At 54.2% G+C, this 19,200-nt stretch overlaps 1 protein-coding gene across 2 annotated transcripts in view; it reads right to left on the reverse strand.

Annotated features, from left to right (window-relative positions):
* PLXNA4 (plexin A4) overlaps positions 1 to 19,200 on the reverse strand; it is a 413,941-nt gene that overhangs the window by 37,998 nt on the left and 356,743 nt on the right. The window contains exons 16-23 of one of the 2 annotated variants that reach the window (XM_070423914.1): positions 18,134 to 18,298; positions 15,112 to 15,205; positions 14,386 to 14,625; positions 13,609 to 13,755; positions 12,734 to 12,968; positions 9,423 to 9,565; positions 2,999 to 3,267; positions 152 to 218 (exon numbers count right to left, since the gene is read on the reverse strand). In XM_070423914.1, coding sequence (XP_070280015.1) covers positions 152 to 218; positions 2,999 to 3,267; positions 9,423 to 9,565; positions 12,734 to 12,968; positions 13,609 to 13,755; positions 14,386 to 14,625; positions 15,112 to 15,205; positions 18,134 to 18,298 — 1,360 coding nt within the window. Of the gene's footprint in view, positions 1 to 151; positions 219 to 2,998; positions 3,268 to 9,422; positions 9,566 to 12,733; positions 12,969 to 13,608; positions 13,756 to 14,385; positions 14,626 to 15,111; positions 15,206 to 16,966; positions 17,595 to 18,133; positions 18,299 to 19,200 lie in introns of those variants that run through there. The other variant, XM_070423915.1, reaches the window with a different exon arrangement.

The following is a 19,200-nucleotide window of genomic DNA, read 5'->3' on the forward strand; positions in this document are numbered from 1 at the left end:
TGTTTCTTTGGGGTACTAATAGCCAGGCCCCTGGGGGTATAGACTTGGGGGCCGTGAGGGAAATGGGGCAGGCTGGGGAGGAGGCAGGTTGGTGCCCAGGCTGGTGGGGAAACAGGGGCAAGGCCAGAGATACCCCCACAGCCAAGCGTACCTTGAGGAACTTGTAGAGCAGGAAGGTGAACCAATTGGTCAACATCTTCTCGGCCACTGACTCAGTCCTGTCACCCGCCACCGAGGGGGCCAGCAGAGGAAGACAAAGACAGAAGCAGCCGGTCAGACCCCAAGACTGGGAAGGCAGGGGAAGAAGTCTGCATGGGTCTTGCTGCTTAAGGTTTTTGGATCAAATCCCGAGATCCTAAAGAATACCGAGCCCACGGACTCCTAGACACCCCGTAGCGATAAGAGAAGCTCTGCCTGCGAGGCTGGGAGATGCTGCTCTGGGCTTGGGCTCCTGGTGGGTTTTGGTGGGAACAGGTTAGCAGCGCTGGGCACTGTCTGCGATGATAAAAACGCTCTCTCTGCTGTCTAATAGCCACCAGGCATATGTGCCTACAGGGCAGTTGAAATGCGGCCAGAGTATCATAGGGGCTGAATTTGCATTTTATTTACCTTTAATTAATTTAGATTTTATAAGTCACATGTGGCTCATAGTGATCACATTGGGCCTTAGAGAACTTTATAGTTCATTTGGGTGAGAAAAGAAAAACAGAAAACCTGGGAGTTTCTAATTTGGCAGACGATAGAAAGGAAGTTGGCAGGAGCAGGGGGTGCTGGCAGAAAGGCCAGATTGGACTGACCCTTCACCTAAGCTGGACTCAGAGCTGTCAGCAGCTTGTGCCTCGCTCATCCCAAGAGGTGCCAGAATGGTCCCCTTTCAAAGGCTTCCATGTTCTTTGGAACTCCCTCTGGGAACCCTTCTGGTGTTTCATGTACAATGACAGAAAGTTCCTTCTTGAGTCTAACTTGCATCTTTCATGCTGCTACCCAAGTCCATTTATTCTTTTACTTTGGAAGTGAAGACACAGCAGCAGTGTTACTGGCCAAAGGCCACTTTTGGTTGCATCCACTTAGAGAAAACAAACTATACTCAACCTTGCACTAAGCGTGTGTGGCCAGCTCCAAAGAGAAACCAGCCCATCCAGGCATGTCTACATAGATTTGAAAGTCGCAGGCACCTGAAGATACTAATAACTAAAATCCCAAGGCAGCTGGGCAGTTGCCGGCACACAATGAAGGTGAGAGAAGGACAGAAGTAAGACTGTTGAAAGGAGTGGGGCAGCCACGGGCAAGAAGAAAGGCGGCGAAGGCAGGCAGAGGGGAGAGAGGGCATCTGAGAGAGAGTGAGCAGAAAACAAGAGCAGGAGGCACACGCACAGAGCTAGACCACGCCCGGAAATGTCCCCGGGAGCTCTGGCAGGCCTGGCAACCCCAGCATTATGCCGGTGGGGAGCTGCATGGTGGAAGCAAAACAAAAATCCAAGTGATCCGCCGTGCTTTTCCCAAAGCTGTGTGGCTGCTCCCGCATGTAGCAACCTTTGCAGCTGCACAGGCCAAGGCCCATTGCATCCGAGAAAGCCTGGGGTCAGCACTCTGAAAGCCACATCTATGCACGGGACCAAGCAGGAGGTCCTGCCCTAGACCAATAACAAGGACGGGAGGCAGCCAGTAAATGGTGGTCCAGGCAGAGGACCGGACATGGGGGTTTTCCATCTTCGTCTACTCCGTAGGTTCTACAGGAAGGCGAAAGACACTGGAATAACAGCCTAAAGGAGAAAAGGCCTTCGAGTGCATGGGAAGTGCCAATGGCAGCGTGGATAGAGTCAGAGGGTCTAACTCAGCCGTGGGCAAACTACGGCCCGCGGGCGGGATCCGGCCCTTTTGAAATGAATAAAACTAAAAAAAAAAAAAAGACCGTACCCTTTTGGTAATGATGTTTACTTTGAATTTATATTAGTTCACACAAACACTCCATCCATGCTTTTGTTCCGGCCCTCCGGTCCAGTTTAAGAACCCATTGTGGCCCTCGAGTCAAAAAGTTTGCCCACCCCTGGTCTAACTCCTGTAAGGTGGAAGCTACGGGACCTCGCTATCAATTCACATGTGACCACTGGGTTTCAAGGGTCCAGGATGAGGCACCAGTTGCGTGAGCGGTGGACCCCGGACTGTGCAGAGCCTAGAATAGGTGCCAGGAAATCCTTGCTGTGACGCATCAGGCAAGTTGCCATTGAAGGGTTTTAATTCACACACGGGCTGGACCACACTTCTCAAACGTTACTACGCATTCAGATCACCTCGGTGTCTCGTTGGAATGCAGACGCTGCTCCACCGAGTGTGGGAAGGGACCCAGGATGCTGGCTGCATCTCCAATAGCTCTCGGGTGATATTTAATTTTATTTACTTTTAATTAATTTGGATTTAAATAGTCACGTGTGGCTCATAGTGATCACAAGCAGATAGATAGCAGTGCAAGTGGCTCGGGGCTCAAACTTCCCATCATGAGATGGTGGGGTGGGTTCCCAGAGCGGCCTTGGGGTATCGCTCCTAATTCAAGTTCTGATTTGGACAAAGCCAGGGGATGGAAAATGACCTCTAAAGATCCCACAAGAAAAGAATTCCAGTGAAAAAGGGGCAAAATCAGGGGAGCAAAAGGGCAGAGAGAGAATGATGGAGAGCAGATATACGGGCAGATGAAACACAACAGGGTGAGCAGTTGGGCCGTGGCCAGTTACATGATGGACAGGTTCTTTAAGGAAGGTGTGGGATGCACCCAGCCTTTGAGCAAGTCGCATGTAGCAACCTTTGCAGCTGAGCAGGCCAAGGCCCATTGCATCCGAGAAAGCCTGGAGTCAGTGCTCCAAGTAGCCTGACCTTGGAGGACTTGGCTACTCCTTCTGGGAGCTCTGCCCTGGTCTCCTTGGCAGGCAAAGGCCAGGCCTGGCGGGTGGGGGTAGGAGCCCTCTGACCTGCGCCGTCCGGGCCACCCGCAGCCGCCTCTCACCTCCGAAGCAGCAGCTTGGGGTGGTTCTTGCTCTCCAGGTTCTTGTCGATGAGGTCAGCCAGCAGCTGCTTCAGCACGTCGGTGGCATACTCCAGCTTGCTCTGCAGCACCGTCATGATGAGCGAGGCCACGTTGCCCCGGTCGCGCATGGAGAAGCTGCGCTGAGACTCGAGCGTGCGGATGAAGGACAGCAGGAACACCTTGTTGTTGATGAGCTGGGCAAAGAGCTTCAGGCCTTTCTCCACGCGCTCCTGCCGGTAGCCCGGTACCTGCAGAGGAGACCGGGTTCTGTCTGCCACCTGTGAGGGCGAGGCTGGCAGGGCCCAGTCATGCCCCCACAGAATGGGCTGTGCACACTGCTGACCATCCCACCCCACCACTTACCCTCTGCAGCCTGGCTAATGCAGTCACATCCCTATCTAGTGCCAGGCACTGTGCCAGGTAGCTAGTTGGCTCCATCACAGCTCACGTGTGGGTCACTGTTTCTAGAGATGAACCAAGCGAGGCACAGAGAGAACATCACTGCGAGTAATGGTGACACTGGGGTTGGAACCCACATCTGCCTGTTCAGTGGCCTCAGCTCTTCCCTGATGGTGCTGTGGAGTTGAGGAGGCACCCCACACCACAGCCGCCCACCATCGCAGCCCTGGTGGGAACTCCGGGACATGGGCTGCTGTGGGTTGCACCCTGACTGATGGTTCACAGGCCTGAGCCTTTGCTGACCTAATGCTGGCCCATCTCCAGACCCACGGGTCCAACTGGCAGGCCAGTGGCCACACAGCTAGGACTTCGGGTTCCACATGGGCTCTGACACCACCCCCTGTGCAAGCTCAGGCAAGTCCTTTACTTCTGGAGGGGCGGGGGGGGGGGGGGGGGGAGTTCATGCACCTGTAAGAATGGGAAGATTCAGCCCAACAGTCTCTCAGGCATTCCCTAACTCTAGCATCGATACCTAGCATCCCGAGACACTGCTCCATCCTGGGGAAGGCGGGGGGGGGGGTGGGGGGGGTGGGGTGGGGGGGGGCGGGGGGGGGGGATAAGGTTTTATCTTCCTGTCTGCATCTTCTGTTCATTGGGAGACCCATGCAAAGGTTGAAGGGTGTACCATCCACTCAGCAAACATGAGCCCACGGCTGAACCAGCCAGGGAAGACGCCACTGTGAGATGCACAAGGGTGGGCACAGCCAGATGCCCGGCAGCAATAGCACAGCTCGAGGAGCTGCAGTACATTCAACCGGTGGAGTCCCACACAGCCAGGGGAGTGAACTGCCACTCCCAGGAATAGGGATGCACCTTGCAGACACTGGATGAAAAAAGTCAGACCCCAAAGAGGGCAGACTGTATCATACCATTTAGATAAATATTTTTAAAAAATAAATAAAATTAATCCATGGTGGCAAGAAAATGCTTTTTTTCTGGGGGTGGCTGTGACGGAAGAGGCAAGAGGGACTCTGGGGGTGAGGGGTGGCATTCTGGCTGTGATCTACATGGTGGCTGGACTGCTGTGCTCACTCAGGGGAACAGAGCCCTGTTCGGACCACGAGTGCGTAGCTCTGTGTAAATACACCCATTAGAACAGCGGTTCTCAACCTGTGGGTCGTGACCCCTTTGGCGGTCGAACAACCCTTTCACAGGGGTCGCCTAAGTCCATCCTGCATATGAGATATTTACATTATGATTCATAACAGTAGCAACATTACAGTTATGAAGTAGCAACGAAAATAATTTTATGGTTGGGTCACAACATGAGGAACTGTATTTAAAGGGCCAGAAGATTGAGAACCACTGCATTAGAACAAGATGTTTACTTAAACATAAGGCACAGCCTCTGCCCTGGAGGGGAAGCCGCCCCAGAGCACAGGGCAGGCATCTCTGGAGGGCTGAGGTGCAGGAGATGGGAGCTGGAGGCACCATCCAGGCCACATCTTGAGGGCCATGTCTCGCCCATGGCTCAGATGCCTCAGGTCTTTGGGAAGGGTCGTCATGTATGTAACATGCCAGTGAGTGTGACACAGTTTCAGAGTCGGTCAAGCTGGGGTCTGCTCTGTTGCAGACATTTACCAGTTGTGGGGCCCTGAGTAGAGCCAGTTTCTTCAACAACAAAGCAAAGGTGTCGCAGCTAATGTGTCTATGGCTCTCACTCTATGCTGAGCATGGCATACTGATCCATTGGTCCCACACCACACCCTATGAGGGCAGGACCGTATTGCCCTGGGCCCCATGAGGCTAAGGGACTTCCCTGAGATCCCCAGACAGAGAGGAGTGTCAGAGCCAGGCTGTGAACTGGGATGTGCATCGGCGCCACGTCCTGCCATCTCCCGGGAGCAGGGAAAGACCCGAGGTGTGGAAAGCCTGCAGTGTTCGCCTGACACACAGTCGAGTGGCGGAGTGGCAGCAGTTTTATCCTGCTTTACCCTAGAGGTTTCAAACTGGGGCAGAGAGATAGGCAGAGAAAGCCCTGGCTGTCCCAGGACCGAAAAGGTGGCAGAAGCGGAGCTGGAACATTCACACCGCTCTTTCAGGGAACCTCCTGGGTCTGGCCTTAGGGTAAGGTGCTGGCTGGAGGCAGAGACTAGTCACAGCCAGGCCCTGCTTTTGGTCAGCCAGAAGCCTCCTTCCGTGGCGGAGCCCTGGGGGCCCACCCCTGATCCTGTGAGAAACACTCTCCTTGAGACCCAGGAGGCCAGCCAGCATCCGCCGCTCCCACAGGCCAGACAGCTGGGAGCTCATGCGTGTTCCCAAGTCCATTGTCATTGCCCTTGCTGCGGTGCTGGTATGTGAAAGACCCTGTGGGAAGGAAGTTCTCAGGAGAGATGGGAACTTGCCAGAGCTGGGCGCCAGGGCCCTCTGCAGTTCATCCTCGCCAACCCCTCATTCCCCAAGGCCTCACCTGGCCTCCTGCCAGGCTCCCCCACCCCCCACTCATGGGTACTGACAAGGGAAAGACAGGGAGACATGGCCGCCTCACCTTGTCATCAGCCTGGGCCTATATGCTCAGCAGGCAGGTGTCTGTCTCCCATGGTCTCCCCCCGCTCTGTGACCGTCCCCTTGCACACCTCTGCACACACTTTACTCCTTTTGCCCATCAAACCCCTCAGAGCAGCATCTCCACAACGTGTCCTAATAATAATGGGGAATGCCATTCCTGGGTGCCCACCATGTGCCACGAGCAGTGTTGGCACCCGGAACAGCATGCACTTCTAATGATCTTGCAAGGCTGAGTGTGCCCCTACCAGCTTCTGCTAATGGCTTCTCAGAGAAGACAGTGCGGTTGTGCCAAGGCCAGTGGCTGCAGGTTATGCTGGGTTTCCAGCTATAAGTTTGTCAGTCTCCCAAGCAGCTTCCATCCTCCCCATCTGAGGCCAGGTCTACCCTACTCTGGCTTGTGACTGGACGCCAGCTCTGAGTCCTCTCTGCGGCCTCCCGGGCAGGGCCTCCCAGTGGCTCAGGCTGGCCAGGGAAGGCAGGGGGCCAAGGGCAGGTTGGCACTGTGGCACCTGGAGAGGAAGAAGGGCACATAGGGCTGAGCAGATGGCACCTCCGGCATGAGGACGTGCCCTGGACTTCCCACTATGGCTGTACTCGCCTCTGGATGGCATGGCTGGGCCCTGAGACCCATGGAGAGCCAGCGTCTCAGTCAGCAGCCTGGGGTTTGGATTCACAGAGACTGACTGGCCCACGTGCAGGAAACCTCCATTCCCTCTGGGCTCTATTCCCTCAGCTATAAAATGAGAATATGAGCGCACGTGTCATAATGTTTTATGGACATTAAGTAAGATAATGTATGTAAAGTGCCTGGCGCACACGGGGCGCACTTAAATTTTATTACCTGCCCCTCCTACCTCCCTGGCTGCTCTCTCCTGATCCCTCTCCCTGGCTCACCGGCTATCTAGCGCACTGGCACCGAGTCCCCGTTTTACAACAGGGGAGATGGGAGTGAAGTGTCTCGGTGAGGAGTATCCAGACAATTCCCCTTTGTAACGTTGCTACCCTGCCCCCTACCCAAATGCCACTCCGCAACAAGGCTTTCTTTATTCACCAGATGGTTCGATAATTTAGTTGAAGTCTGTGAGTATAAAACTGGATAGTAAATTTTAATTGTAACCCAATAAGGTAGAGTTAGGAGGCAATGATAGGTTGAAAATGGTTACTGTTTGCTTTCTGTTTCTAAAGGATTGGTGTGTGACCAGTGCCTGGGCAGCCGCTTCCCCAAATGCCCAAATTTTACACAGATGGTCCCAAAGGGACAGCCTGAAGCCAAAAGACACCTTCTTGTCCACATGCATCCACCACTCATGCCCAACCAGCAGGGCAGGTATGTCGGCAGCTGAAAAGGCTAGAAAACACTGCTTTACATTAGTCAGCGGCCTCCCTGGGAATGTTCCTATTCTCAGGAAGCCAAACAGGGAGAAACTATGCTGGTGGCAAAGATGGGTTGGAAAGAAATAAGAAAATGACGATCCACACAAGATCTCTGGGTCTAGTGTAGGGTGCTGGGTCTCACATACCCCAGGCTAATGTGGAACAGTGGAAGTTAATTTCTGCCTGCAAGCAATTAATTCGTGAGTTTAGTGGAAATGGAAAAGTCGTATGTGCTGGATATATACCCAAAGATTGAAAGCAGGGTCTCAGAAAGATATCTTTGCGCCGTGTTCCTAGCAGCATTATTTGTAACAAAAGGTGGAAGCAGACCGAGGGCCCATTGACAGAAGATTGGATAAACAAAATGTGGTCTATTCAATGGACTATGATTCCACCTTAAAAAGGAAAGAAATTTTGCCTCATGCTACAACACAGGTGAACCCTGGCAACATTTTGCTAAGTGAATAAAGAAGTCACTAAAGGACAATTACTGTCCGATTCCACTTGTATGAGGTGCCCAGAGTAGTGACATTCATAGACAGAGGTCGACCATGGAGTGAAATGGGGAGTGGTTGTCCAATGGGCACAGGGTTTCCTGGGGAAGATGCAAAGGTTCTGGAGCTGACGGTGGTGATGGTTGCACAGCAGTGTGAATGTGCTTAGTGGCGCCACACTGGACACCTAAAAATGGTCGAAATCTTATGTTATGGTTATTTTACTACAATGAAAAAACAAAGCTGTGTAACCTGCTAGATTCGGAGCCCATGCCTAGCAATTAGCTATTTCGTGGGCTCCCACTCAGGGACATTGGTAAAGCTGGCTGCTCACTCCTTTGTGAGCTGAGGCTGGGATCAGAGAGTCTCCCCTCGTGAGAAAGGCAAGGGAACTCGAGAATATTTAGGTTTAAGGGGAAATGTTAAGAATCCAGACGAGGAGTAAGGCCATGGAAGGGCATGTGTGATTTATAACGGGCCCAGCCTCTCCATCCCTTTGCAGAATCCTGTAGACATTCCCTCCGGTCAGTACCTGGGAAAGTGCTCAACTCCCGAGTGATGGGCCTGTTTTATTTTATGGACAATATAAATCTCGGAACTAGTCTTATTTTCTGTTGCTGCTTCGGCCACAACCTCCCATCCATCCTAATAAGTATCCAGAGCCGTGAGGCATGACACTGATGGAGCACCTCGGGAGTCAGGTGTGCGGGCTTGCTGTCGGAGGCCGGCTCAGACGCCTCACCGCCTGGACTCAAACCCCGGCCCGCTCCCTCCCAAAGTGCCCTGGGCCCTCAGTTTTGTTGCCTGTATTAGGAGCTTGCCTACTTCAGAGGGCTCTTGGGTGGCTAAACGAATGCACGCAGTAAAGTATTTAAAACTGGACCCGTCAGCAGTCAAATAGTAGTGATTGTTCCTTATGGTTATTTTGCCCTGGTTTCCTTGTTTATATTTTTCACTTTTCTCCAGTACTTATATTTATAATTTATTCCAAATCCCTTTCAGAACAAAGGGTAATATGAATATATGTATAAGCCAGATCCTATGCTAGACAGGAAGAGGGATAAAATGTTCAAACGATGAGGTCCCTGCCAATACAAAAGAGAGTTAGGTTTTTATCGTTCACTTTCCGCTTCCCTTCCCAGTGCGTCACTTATCTTTCCACACAGATTTATTGAGCAGCAACTAAGTGGTGAAATCATCATATCATATCGCAGTTCCTTAAATAAGGGTCCATGAACTCCCAACATTTGTTTGCCAGATTTCTTATTTCTGTGAATATGTACAGTTTTTCTGAGGAGAGGGACTTGCATTCAATTCTAAAGGAATGCATGACCCCTAAGTCCCAAAGCCCTACTCCCATCTCTGCTCTGAGGTTTCCTGGCTCAGCCCCACTGCCTCCAGAGGGACCAGTGGGCCCCGACAACTGGGCGTCCTGGGCAACTTGCATCCCCTCCCTGACCTCAGCTTTCTCACCTCTGGATAGGCAGCTAGGCTTGAAGGTCACCAACACCCTTCTCTGTGCTGACACCGTGATGGGGAAGGCCTTGGGCATGGGTACGGCTTCTCACCTCGAGGTCCCGGAGGACAGGATGGTCTTCAATTCCTGGGAACAGCACCCGCATGGTGTAGGTTCTATAGTCCAGGAAGGGAATCCCGGCTCCATCCAGGTCACTGGTCAACTCATGGATGTCTGTCTGCAGCTCAGCAAAGGCTGCCACAAGGAGAAGCCCGTGAGACTTCTGGGAGGGGCAGGCCCAAGAGTTACTCCCAACAAAGGACACTCAGAACCCTCACTCAGGCCCCAGGGGACATGCGCAATGGGCCTCAGATGTGCAGGAATAAGAAAAGGGGACATTTTCATTTAAGTAGCAGGGGTGAGCTACACAGGCATGGGAGAAATGTGCATCCCAAGGAAGCTTGTCTTGGGCCAAATTCCTTCCAAAGCATGGGTGAGGGGCAGGCCATCCCCAGATCTGTGCTGCTGCTGGGCCAGGAGCACCTCCCCATCTGAAGAAGAGGGCTTTGGTTTGCAAAATGTGCATGGGGCCCTAGCCAGTTTGGCTCAGTGGATAGAGTGTTGGCCTGTGGACCAAAGGGTCCCGGGTTTGATTCTGGTCAAGGGCATGTACCTCAGTTGTAGGCTCCTCCCTGGCCCGGGCCCTGGTCGGGGCTCGTGCAGGAGGCAACCAATTGATGTCTTTCTTTCACATCGATATTTCTCTCTGTCTTTCCCTCTCTCTCCCACTACCCCTAAAAATCAATAGAAAAAGAACCTCATGCGATGATTTAAAAAATGTGCATGGGGCCAGGGACCGTAGAAGCATGGTGGGTGGGAGAGAGGAGAGGAGGAGTTTCTATTTCTGATTCTGTGTTTGATAGTCCTTTTAAGAGTTAAGGACAATTTCTTCTGAGTCCCAGTTCTGGGCCATGCAGGTCACTGGAGCCATCAAACCACCAAATGAAGCCGGATGGGGCTCTGCCATCCTAAGATATTCCTTCCATATAAATGCTCAGAGTGGGTCTCTGTCCTTCCTTCCACAAGTTGATGCTACTCATTGGTGAAGTATGAGCTGTGTGGGCACTGCTGTCTGTGGAGGCAACTCAGGTCTCCAGATAGTCACGAAGCTGCAAGAGCCCTCTAGTCCAGGGCAAGAGGGTTACACAGCCTCAAAGCTATGACCGCACCCTGTCCTGGGCAGAGCCCATCTCCTGGGCCGCCCTCTGCCACCTGAGGAAGTCAGAGGTAATGTACCCAGTCCTTCCCTGCTTTGCCTTTCTTCTCAGCACATGCATGCACACACATACACACATACATGCACACACAAATACACATGTAATTACGCATGTACACGTGTGTGCATACTCCAGAATGGATTAACACATGCTAACAAAGAAGAACGGCCAGTGGATGTTGACTAAACAATATTTCTTTCTGTTTATACAAACACAAGAATAGGCGAAACTACTTGATGGACTTGGAAGAGATTCACAAGCCCTGCCCTGGAAAAGCAAGCCCTGTGTCCAGTGGGCTCTGGTGACCCCGGGAACACAACACGCTGCCCCAGGTCCTGGAACCCACCGCCTCCTGCCAAGCTGACTGCAGGCCTGTGGAGCTTGAGGTTTGGGGCGTGAGGACACCAATGCTTCCTGTCTGACAAACAACGGGGATGCCACTGGGACCATGGAGTGGCTCCTGTGCTGCTCTCTTCCTGCACCTCTGCTCTGGTCACATGGACACAGGGGGTCCTTGTCAAGAGAAGTGACTCTGAAGCAGAGCAACCCTAATGCATCCAAGCAAAACTGACAGCAATGTGTGTTCACATGTGGCTGTGAAAGGGAGTCAGTGAGCCTTTTTGGCAAGTATTGTCACCAAAGTCCCGATGAACACTCATGTATGTCCTGAGTGAAGAACATGCATGTGCACTTGTGGGAGTACATGGAAATGCACACATGAGCATGAGTGTGAGTGTGTGTGCTTGAGTGTATGGGTGAGAGTGCATCAGTGGTCATCTGAGTGCATATGTCAGTGTGTGTGTGTGTGTGTGTGTGTTATATCAGAAGATAAGGCCTGTGACGGGCCCAGGCCAAGCCTCTTCTGAGTGTGTGTGTAGGTGCTGTCCTGGCTCACTGTCAGAAGTGTGTATGCAGGTGATGTCCTAGCTCATTGCCAAGTCTTCAGGAAGTCACCTTCCTGGACCCAACCTGCCTTGCAAAGATTCCAGAATCAGCCCTGGGCACCCCTGGAAAGTACTTCAGGCAAACCCTCCATGCTGCTCTAGTCCTCTCTCCCTGCCCACATGGGATGGCTCTCCCCTGAGCAGAGGCTAGGGCTCTCCTAGCACCCCCGCTGATGCTCAGCTGGCCTCCCTGTCTGATGCTAATTCCTCCTCCTCTGGAACATTCTCAGAGAGGAACCTGGCTTCACCCTGCCCTCATAGCCCCTCCCAGTTGGGGTGCTCATCTGGTGAGGAGGAGCGGGAGGGACCTGGCTTTTTATCAGTCTGCAGCTTCTCTTCAAGTCACCAAGTGCCTCCAACACTCAAAGCCTCACGCCTGCCACACATAAAAGAGATTCTAATCACTACTCCTAATTAGAGGAAAGAGTACATTGCGGAGAAAAAAATTAAGCAGCGTAAATATAATAAAAGGCAGTAATTAACAGTCCCACAAGGCGGATGTGCGTTGACAGCAAAAGGATGTAGAGAGGGGATGGAGTGGACCCTCCTCCCATCAGAGAGCCCCAGGCAGAGGCCGAATTTACTTCCGTGTATAAACCTACAGCAAGGAGCCACTCCCCCCTCCCGGGTGACTCACAGAATGATATCCTAGGGGTGACAAGAGTCTGACTCCTTATTTTCCTTCTGAGATTTAGTGCAGCTGGATTCAGTTCATGGCGCGTTGGTAACTTTTTAAAATACAAGCTGTGAAACACTCTTCCTTCTAAGTCTCAGGTCAGCCCCGCAGCCCGACCTTCCTTTAGGAAGACAGCTGAAGATTGCTGGAATGTGTTCCATCAAGGCCCCCCGAGCGGGGAGCACAAAACCCACGGGCCAGGATTCTGGCCTGGAAACTGCTCCAGTGGGATTTGAAATGATCCCAGTTTGACTTGGGGGAAAAGGCAGGGGACATCTTGAGGAAGAGGGACAGGAGGCTTTAGCTTAGCTGGCCTTGCCCTGGGGGGACTGGCTAGGATATGGGATTGGTCTGGGCACAGGCTCATCGATCAAGTTCTGCAGGTGGGCACCCAGTCCCCAGCACTGCCCACTGCTGCCCAGCCCACCGATTATGTGTGAGCCACCCATGTACACACGCACACACATGCATGCGCATGCCCACCCAGCCTCCAGTGTGGAGCCGCAGCCACCTGGCCACTCAGTACCTTCTTTGCACTCCAGGGCCACGCGGGACTCCAGGTTGTCCATTTGCATCTGCAGCCGCTTCAGTGTGAGGTCGCTTTCGCGGGACTTGCGTTTGTAGGCGATGAGCACGGCCACGATGAAGATGATGAGGAGGCCACCCGCCACGGCGATGCTCACGATGGCGGGCAAGCTGAGCGGGCTGTCTGGGGCGATGTACACCATTCCCGGGGAGTACTCCATGCCGCCGACGCGGGCCTGGGGGCAGAGTGGACGAGATGGAGCTGGGCGTGGGGACAGAGCATCCTAGGGCCCAGCCCCGAGTCACCGGTGCACTGGTGATCAGGGTGGCACGAGGGAAATGGCTCCGGGGAGCAGCAGCATCTTTGGTTGTGAAAACAGCCGAGAGGGCATTTGGGGCTGGGTGAGGGGGTCTGCATAGCTAGCATGGCACCCCTACAGCGGGAAAATTCATCCTCTTATCCAGGAGACAACACAGGCATCTTCAAAGGAAATGGCACACAACTGGGATCTAAATAGTGTGACATGATGACATCAATGACTGGCTCACGTCACTCATCCCATTGTAAGGACGGGTGACTGCGGCACAGACGTGATATCGGGGACCTCCCCAGGCCAACAAGGGTCCTTTTCTGGAAGTGTTTCCTGCTCATAAGGAGTGATTTAGCGCATTATTTAAAGTGACTTGCATTGCTCTCATCGTGGCTCCAGCCAGTATGGAAGGAATGACAGTATAGGAAAAAGAAGTCTGAAGAAAGACAGGGCAGGAATAGGGTGTGGGGAGGTTGGAGGAAAGTTGAAACCGGCCAAGTTCCCCTCCCAGGATGCCTGGGGGCCCAGGGCAGAGCTGGGCGGCCCACAGGGCCCGCAGCCTCACCATCACTTTGTGCCTGCCGATGAGGTTGGGCGACTCGCAGAGCAGCTGCACATCGGACACCGTCACCGCACATGGCTTCTCCCCGACCAGCACGGTGTAGTTCAGCTTCACGTTGCCCCCAGCTACGGGGGGGATCAGGTTCTTGCCCTGGATGGACAGGAAACCCAGTTCCCACCTCAGAGTCAGGGCCACAGCCACTGCTGGCTGCCTGTCCTCCCGCCGGAGTTTCCAACCTGCTGGTGAGCTGATGGAGAGGCCACCTTCCCCAGTAACTCCACAGAAACCGTGGCCCGTACACAACCATCCCCCCTTTCTCAGTGGGACAGCAATAATCAAGACACTCTTTTCAGCTTATCCCAAATGCAGCCTCAGAATCCTTCTCAACCCAGAGCCGTTGTCAGTCACTCCTGGTGGATTCAAATTGCCATAGCAGTTAAAATGAAAGGTCGATATCCACACTCCAAAGAAACCCTATGTTGTGATTCTCAAAAGGCTGCACAGGAGGAATCAGTCTGAACCTTTGACCTCCCAGCATCTGACAAAGCTCGGGAGTCCGATGGCCAGTGTGGGTCTGGCTGCCCTGACCAGGTCTCCATGGCCTGTAAGGGGGGTGAGCCACTCAGCACAAACTCAGAGAGAGTATTTGCATACTCTGAGCTATAACAGTCTGAGCGAGGGACTCCAGTCACAAAATTTGGCAGGAGTCCGAGGCTTCTGGCCTCTCTCCTGGGCAGCAGCCGCCTTTCTTCCCACCCCCAACCCCCGGCCTCAGTCTACCTTCAGGATGATGGGGGTACCAGGCTTGAGCTCCAGGATTCCCGAGGGACCAAAGGCCTCGAACACGGGATTGGGATAGTAGGTGAAATTGGTCTTGTTGAGGATGAGCAGGGACTGGACGTTGTCCAGGATGAAGCCGAACTCCTCGGGCCGCTCGGTCAGGTCAGACTGGTGGTCGGGCCCCAGAGCGAGGGCCGGAGCCTGGCAGGTCATCTCGGTGGCGTTCAGAACCTCACAGAGCTGCGGAGGAGCAGGCAGGGAGACTCAGCCGCACATCTGCACGCACGCGCGCACGCGGCCGCCCGCACCCACCGGGCCACCTGCGATGCTGCCATGCGGACAGTTATGCCTGAGTCAGAATCCTTTGCAGCCAGGAACACACAGCCTAGGCGCTCAGGGAATATGTTCTGCAGCTGGCACCTCGCTCCACGTTGCCCGTGGCGAGTATGGCAGTGACTAGGGCATTTCTAAGCTAAGGAGCAGAACTGGGGGTCAGAAGGCTAGAGGAGAACGCGTATAAAGCTCCATACACCCTAGAAGCCATTGGCCCTCCCTGCCTGTACCCCAAGGTGTGAAAATGCCCTCATCCTGCTCAGGGGCATCACACAAAATGGGTTATCAGTGTCCGGGGTGGGCCTCTCTGAGTCCTCGGGGAGCCCCACACCCTGTAGGGACATGACATGCTGGGTGGACAGCCCCCGTGACCCCTGCCAACCCCAGACTCACATTGATGTGCTCCTTCCCTCCGTGCTTGGCACGGATCTGGGGGTTCTGGATGAGGTTCAGGTGAGTCCCCCACACGGTGATGGGTGTGTTCCCACTGCCCGGGAAGAGAGAAGGAGGGTGTGAGCACAGGGACAGGAGCAGCAATGGCACTGAGAGACGACTATGATATGACCACTCCGGCTGCGCTTCGACATTAAAGACAACGGTAGCCAGTCGGCATGACAACGTTCATGGGGACAAGGCTGACGAGCTGACTGCATAATAATGAGGAGGAGCTCTCGGCAGCCAAGGCAAAGACAGTGATGGCCAGATGTCCGTGGCCATCCTGCGCTGAGCTCATTCGGAGCGTGGACACCCTGTGGAGGCCGGGTCTGCCACTCGGACCTCTTGGCTCCCCGAGGCCTCCAGCCTCCGGCCAGCTGCTCGTCTGCAGCCCCTGCGGTCTCCTCCTCCAGCTTTCACCAGTCTCAGAAAATTTTTCACAGTGCCCTCGGCCTAGTGGACCAGACCGTCCCCACCAGACCCTCCAGGGCCTGAGCACAGCCTCCTTCCCAGGGCAACCATACCACCAATTTCCACTGCAGAGGCTGCAGCCGGCTTAGACCTGGGGAAGGCAGGAGCCCCCTCTCAGAATGCAAAGGTGACATGCTCTGGACTCAGTCTCCCACACCCGGGTGTCCACTGGAGGAGGAGGATGGGCGGTCAGGAGGTTCATTTTGTGTGGCTTTTCAAAGGCAGCTTGGGTGCCAGTGTCCTCCTTTTGGGGTGGCTAAGAAGCTGACATGGGAGAGAGGGGCTATCTTCTTTGGGGACAATTCACAGGAAAGGGAGGAATCAGCTTTCCCACAACCAAGGGAGTATCTTCAAGAAGAATCCTACTACCTACAACGGTTGAGTAGTTATAAGCGTGGTGGGTACAGAATCCTGGACACCATTCATTTCTACCTTCTAGCCTCCTGCCCTCCTTTACTCTCCCAGTTTCTTCACCCCCTTTCTCTCGCCTCCACCTGCCTCCCCAACACTCACTCACACACACGGCTGCACACACACACACACACACACACACACACACACACGTGTGCAGGAAGATTCCCATGAAACCCAGGGCAGTGTTTGAGCTTCTGATATCCAGCCATCTCCTGATCTTCTCAATTAATTCAAAACACATTCATCCAATGTCCCCCATCACTGCTCCTCAGTAGCCCAGGATGGAAGCAATGCAGAGGGAGGAAGTCTGCAGAGCCCACCCCAGTGTGGGCTTCAACTGCAGCAAAACCCTGGAGCCGCTGGAACATGCTCCACCCCCGTTGATGACAGCAGGAAGGATGGCACCTGTTTCGGTGACGGTGACAGGAGGAAGCACTGAGTTAAACCAGGCTGAGAATTCCTCAGGGAGTTGCAGAGTTTGTCTTAGGCACAGGGGGCTATGCCCACTTCCTAACTCACCAGGCCCCGGGGGCAAACCCTGGAGTCGCTTTTTACAGGCCATGTCCCTTCTCCGTGCCTTTTGGCTTCATGGGCTTTAAGATCATGGCTAAAACTCATTAGGTTTGGTCCTTAGAGAGTAAACTGATGAGGACAACCAAGTCCCATATCAGAAATGCTGCCTTTCCTTGGGTGTAAGGCTGGGGGTGGCAAACTCTTTCCGTAAAGGGCCAGAGACTAAATACTGCCGGCTTCCCAGGCGTGTGGTCTGCCACAGTTCCTCAGCTCTGTTGTTGTGGTGAGAAAGCAGCTATAGACAAAACATATACAAATGAGCATGGCTGTGTTCCAATAAAACTTTATTTCAAAAGCAGATGGACAGCCAGATTTGGCTGCCATGCTGGAGTTTGCTAACTCCTGGTTTCAAGAATTGTTCTCTGGACTGAACTGGTCTCTGGCTCCTGCCTCAGCTTGTGGAGACCACATCTTCATGCCCTCCACTCCCCCCTGGCCCCCGGCAGACAGTGGGAGGGTCGAGGACCGAGGGCCAGGGAGGAAGAGGGAGCTGAGCCAGGCAGCATGCTGTGCATCTGCACCCCTTAATCCTCTCAGCCGCCCTCAGAAGGAGGCTAAGTGACTCCTAGGGTCACCTGGTGGTAAGCAGTGGAGCTGGGCTGAGCTCACTCCTTCTGACCCAAGCCCTGTTCCATTCCCCACGTGGCCCCTGGTACAGCCATTTCCCCACTATCACCAGGGGCCTTGCTGTCGGGATGCCCTCTTGCAGAGCCTGGCAAAGCAGACTCATGCTGCCTGCCAGAGGTTCCTTCCTGTGGTGCGAACCCCCACTCCAGGCGCCACCAAGCCAGGACTGAAAGGGACCCAGGTCCTGGGGTTTTCCAAAGTCCCAGGTGAGTCACGCAAGAGGTGGAGACCCTGGGAAATGATGCAACCGATCCAAGTCAGCTTGTGACTGGCTGAGCAAGAGACTGCACTGGAGGGTCTTTCTGTAGCAGCATCGTGCCTGGCTCCCTCGTCTAAGAAACATGTTCTGTGTGCTCCTGCGGAGCACGGGGAAAGCGAGGGGATCAAGACCAGGTCCCTGCCCTGGGGGAGTGTGCAGCAGAGGGAAGGGCAAAGCCAGCGGGCAACTAGAGGTCATAGGTGCTGAGACACAGGAGGCCACAGAAGCAGAGGATAGACCTCCTCACCAAACCCTGGAGGTCGGGGTGTGCTTGCCTTCCAGAGCAGGCCAAGAAGAAGCTGGGTCGGACCTTACTCCTCCTCCCGCGCTCCTCGGCAGGATTTGAATCACTGTCCATATTTGCCAGAAGCGAGGTTTAAGGAGTAGGACTGACACCTCCCCCGGACAGTCACTGTGAGATGGGAACATGGCCTCCAGGTGCACCACCCATCCTCAAATGAGAGGCCGTGGAGTCTTGTTGGTCAGAGCCTGGCCACCAGGTCCTACATAGAGGTGCCCTCAGGGGAAGGAGGGAGCCAACTCCAGTTCATCAGTCCCCAAAGCAGGACTCGGTCCTCAGAACTCTCTTTGGCGTTTGAGAGTCGAGGAAGGAAAGCGAGGTTGGGCAGCACCTACCTGACGATGCTCCACTCCGGCTCAATCCGCACGATGGTGGGGTCCTCCATGTACTGGAAGACCAGGTCCTGGTGGATCTTGGCCCTGTCCACCTGCACCGTCACTTCCATCGCCAGCACCTCCTCTGAGGACGTGGTGTTGCAGACGATGTAGGATGAAGAGCGCCTGGAGGGAGGGAAAACATGGAGCTGGGCTCCTGGGGTCCAGGAAGGGAGGTGGTCCCAGGTCAGCACCCTCTCACCTCCAGACCCATTTGTCAGGCTCCTCAGAGGCAATGGTGAGCCCTGATTCAGACATAAACCTCTGGGAACAACTGACAAAGACAGGCTCTCCTGAGCCCTCTTTCTGCCTAGGCCTCGTCCTTGGGCCTTGCCTTCTACCCTGCCTGCCTAACCCCACTCTTGGCAAGAGTCCTGCTAAGTCAGTTTAGCAAGAATCCCCCAACCCTTGCTATCTATCTGATCAAATTTCTCATCCTTCACCCCTGATATCTGATCACCCTGGCTAGCCTTCAGCAAGAATCCTGTTACGTTGGTTTAGTAAGGATCATCCTCCCCCTGCCGTTGGGTGTAAATGTCCAGCTGTCTCTGCTGTGTGGGGAGCTGAGCCCCATCTCTCTCCTCTGTTGTGACAGCTTGACACCTGCTCCAACAGTCCTCAGTGAACTGGCTTCACCAGGCCAACAAGTGTCACAATGCGCTTTTCGTTAACATCGCTCATCAAGGCCTGGCCAGGTCTGTCCAGGACGGGCAGGGCCCTGGGCATAGCTCCATCCTGGGAAAACCTCTCTCTGCAGAACCTCTCTCCAACGGGGAGCCGGCCCGCTGCCACATCTCATAGAGTCCTTCACTAGACACACCTCCCGCCTCCCTGTCCCCCAGGTTGCTGGCTCACGAAAGGCAGGCCCTTCTGGGACTGGATGGTGGGACCAGGGGAGAGAAAACGGGCTGCCTTTGGAGACACAGTGGAGTGAGCTGGGGTAGCTGCCCCTGTCAGCTCTCAGCAGTCCCCGCAGGCTCTGTAGCAGCCCATGAGAAGCTAACCCCAGGGAAGGGACTCTAGATTCC

The sequence above is a fragment of the Myotis yumanensis genome, unplaced genomic scaffold (genome assembly GCF_028538775.1).
Source record: "Myotis yumanensis isolate MYYU_CA2020_CCGP unplaced genomic scaffold, mMyoYum1.0.hap1 SCAF_9, whole genome shotgun sequence".
In the NCBI taxonomy this organism is placed as follows: domain Eukaryota; kingdom Metazoa; phylum Chordata; class Mammalia; order Chiroptera; family Vespertilionidae; genus Myotis; species Myotis yumanensis.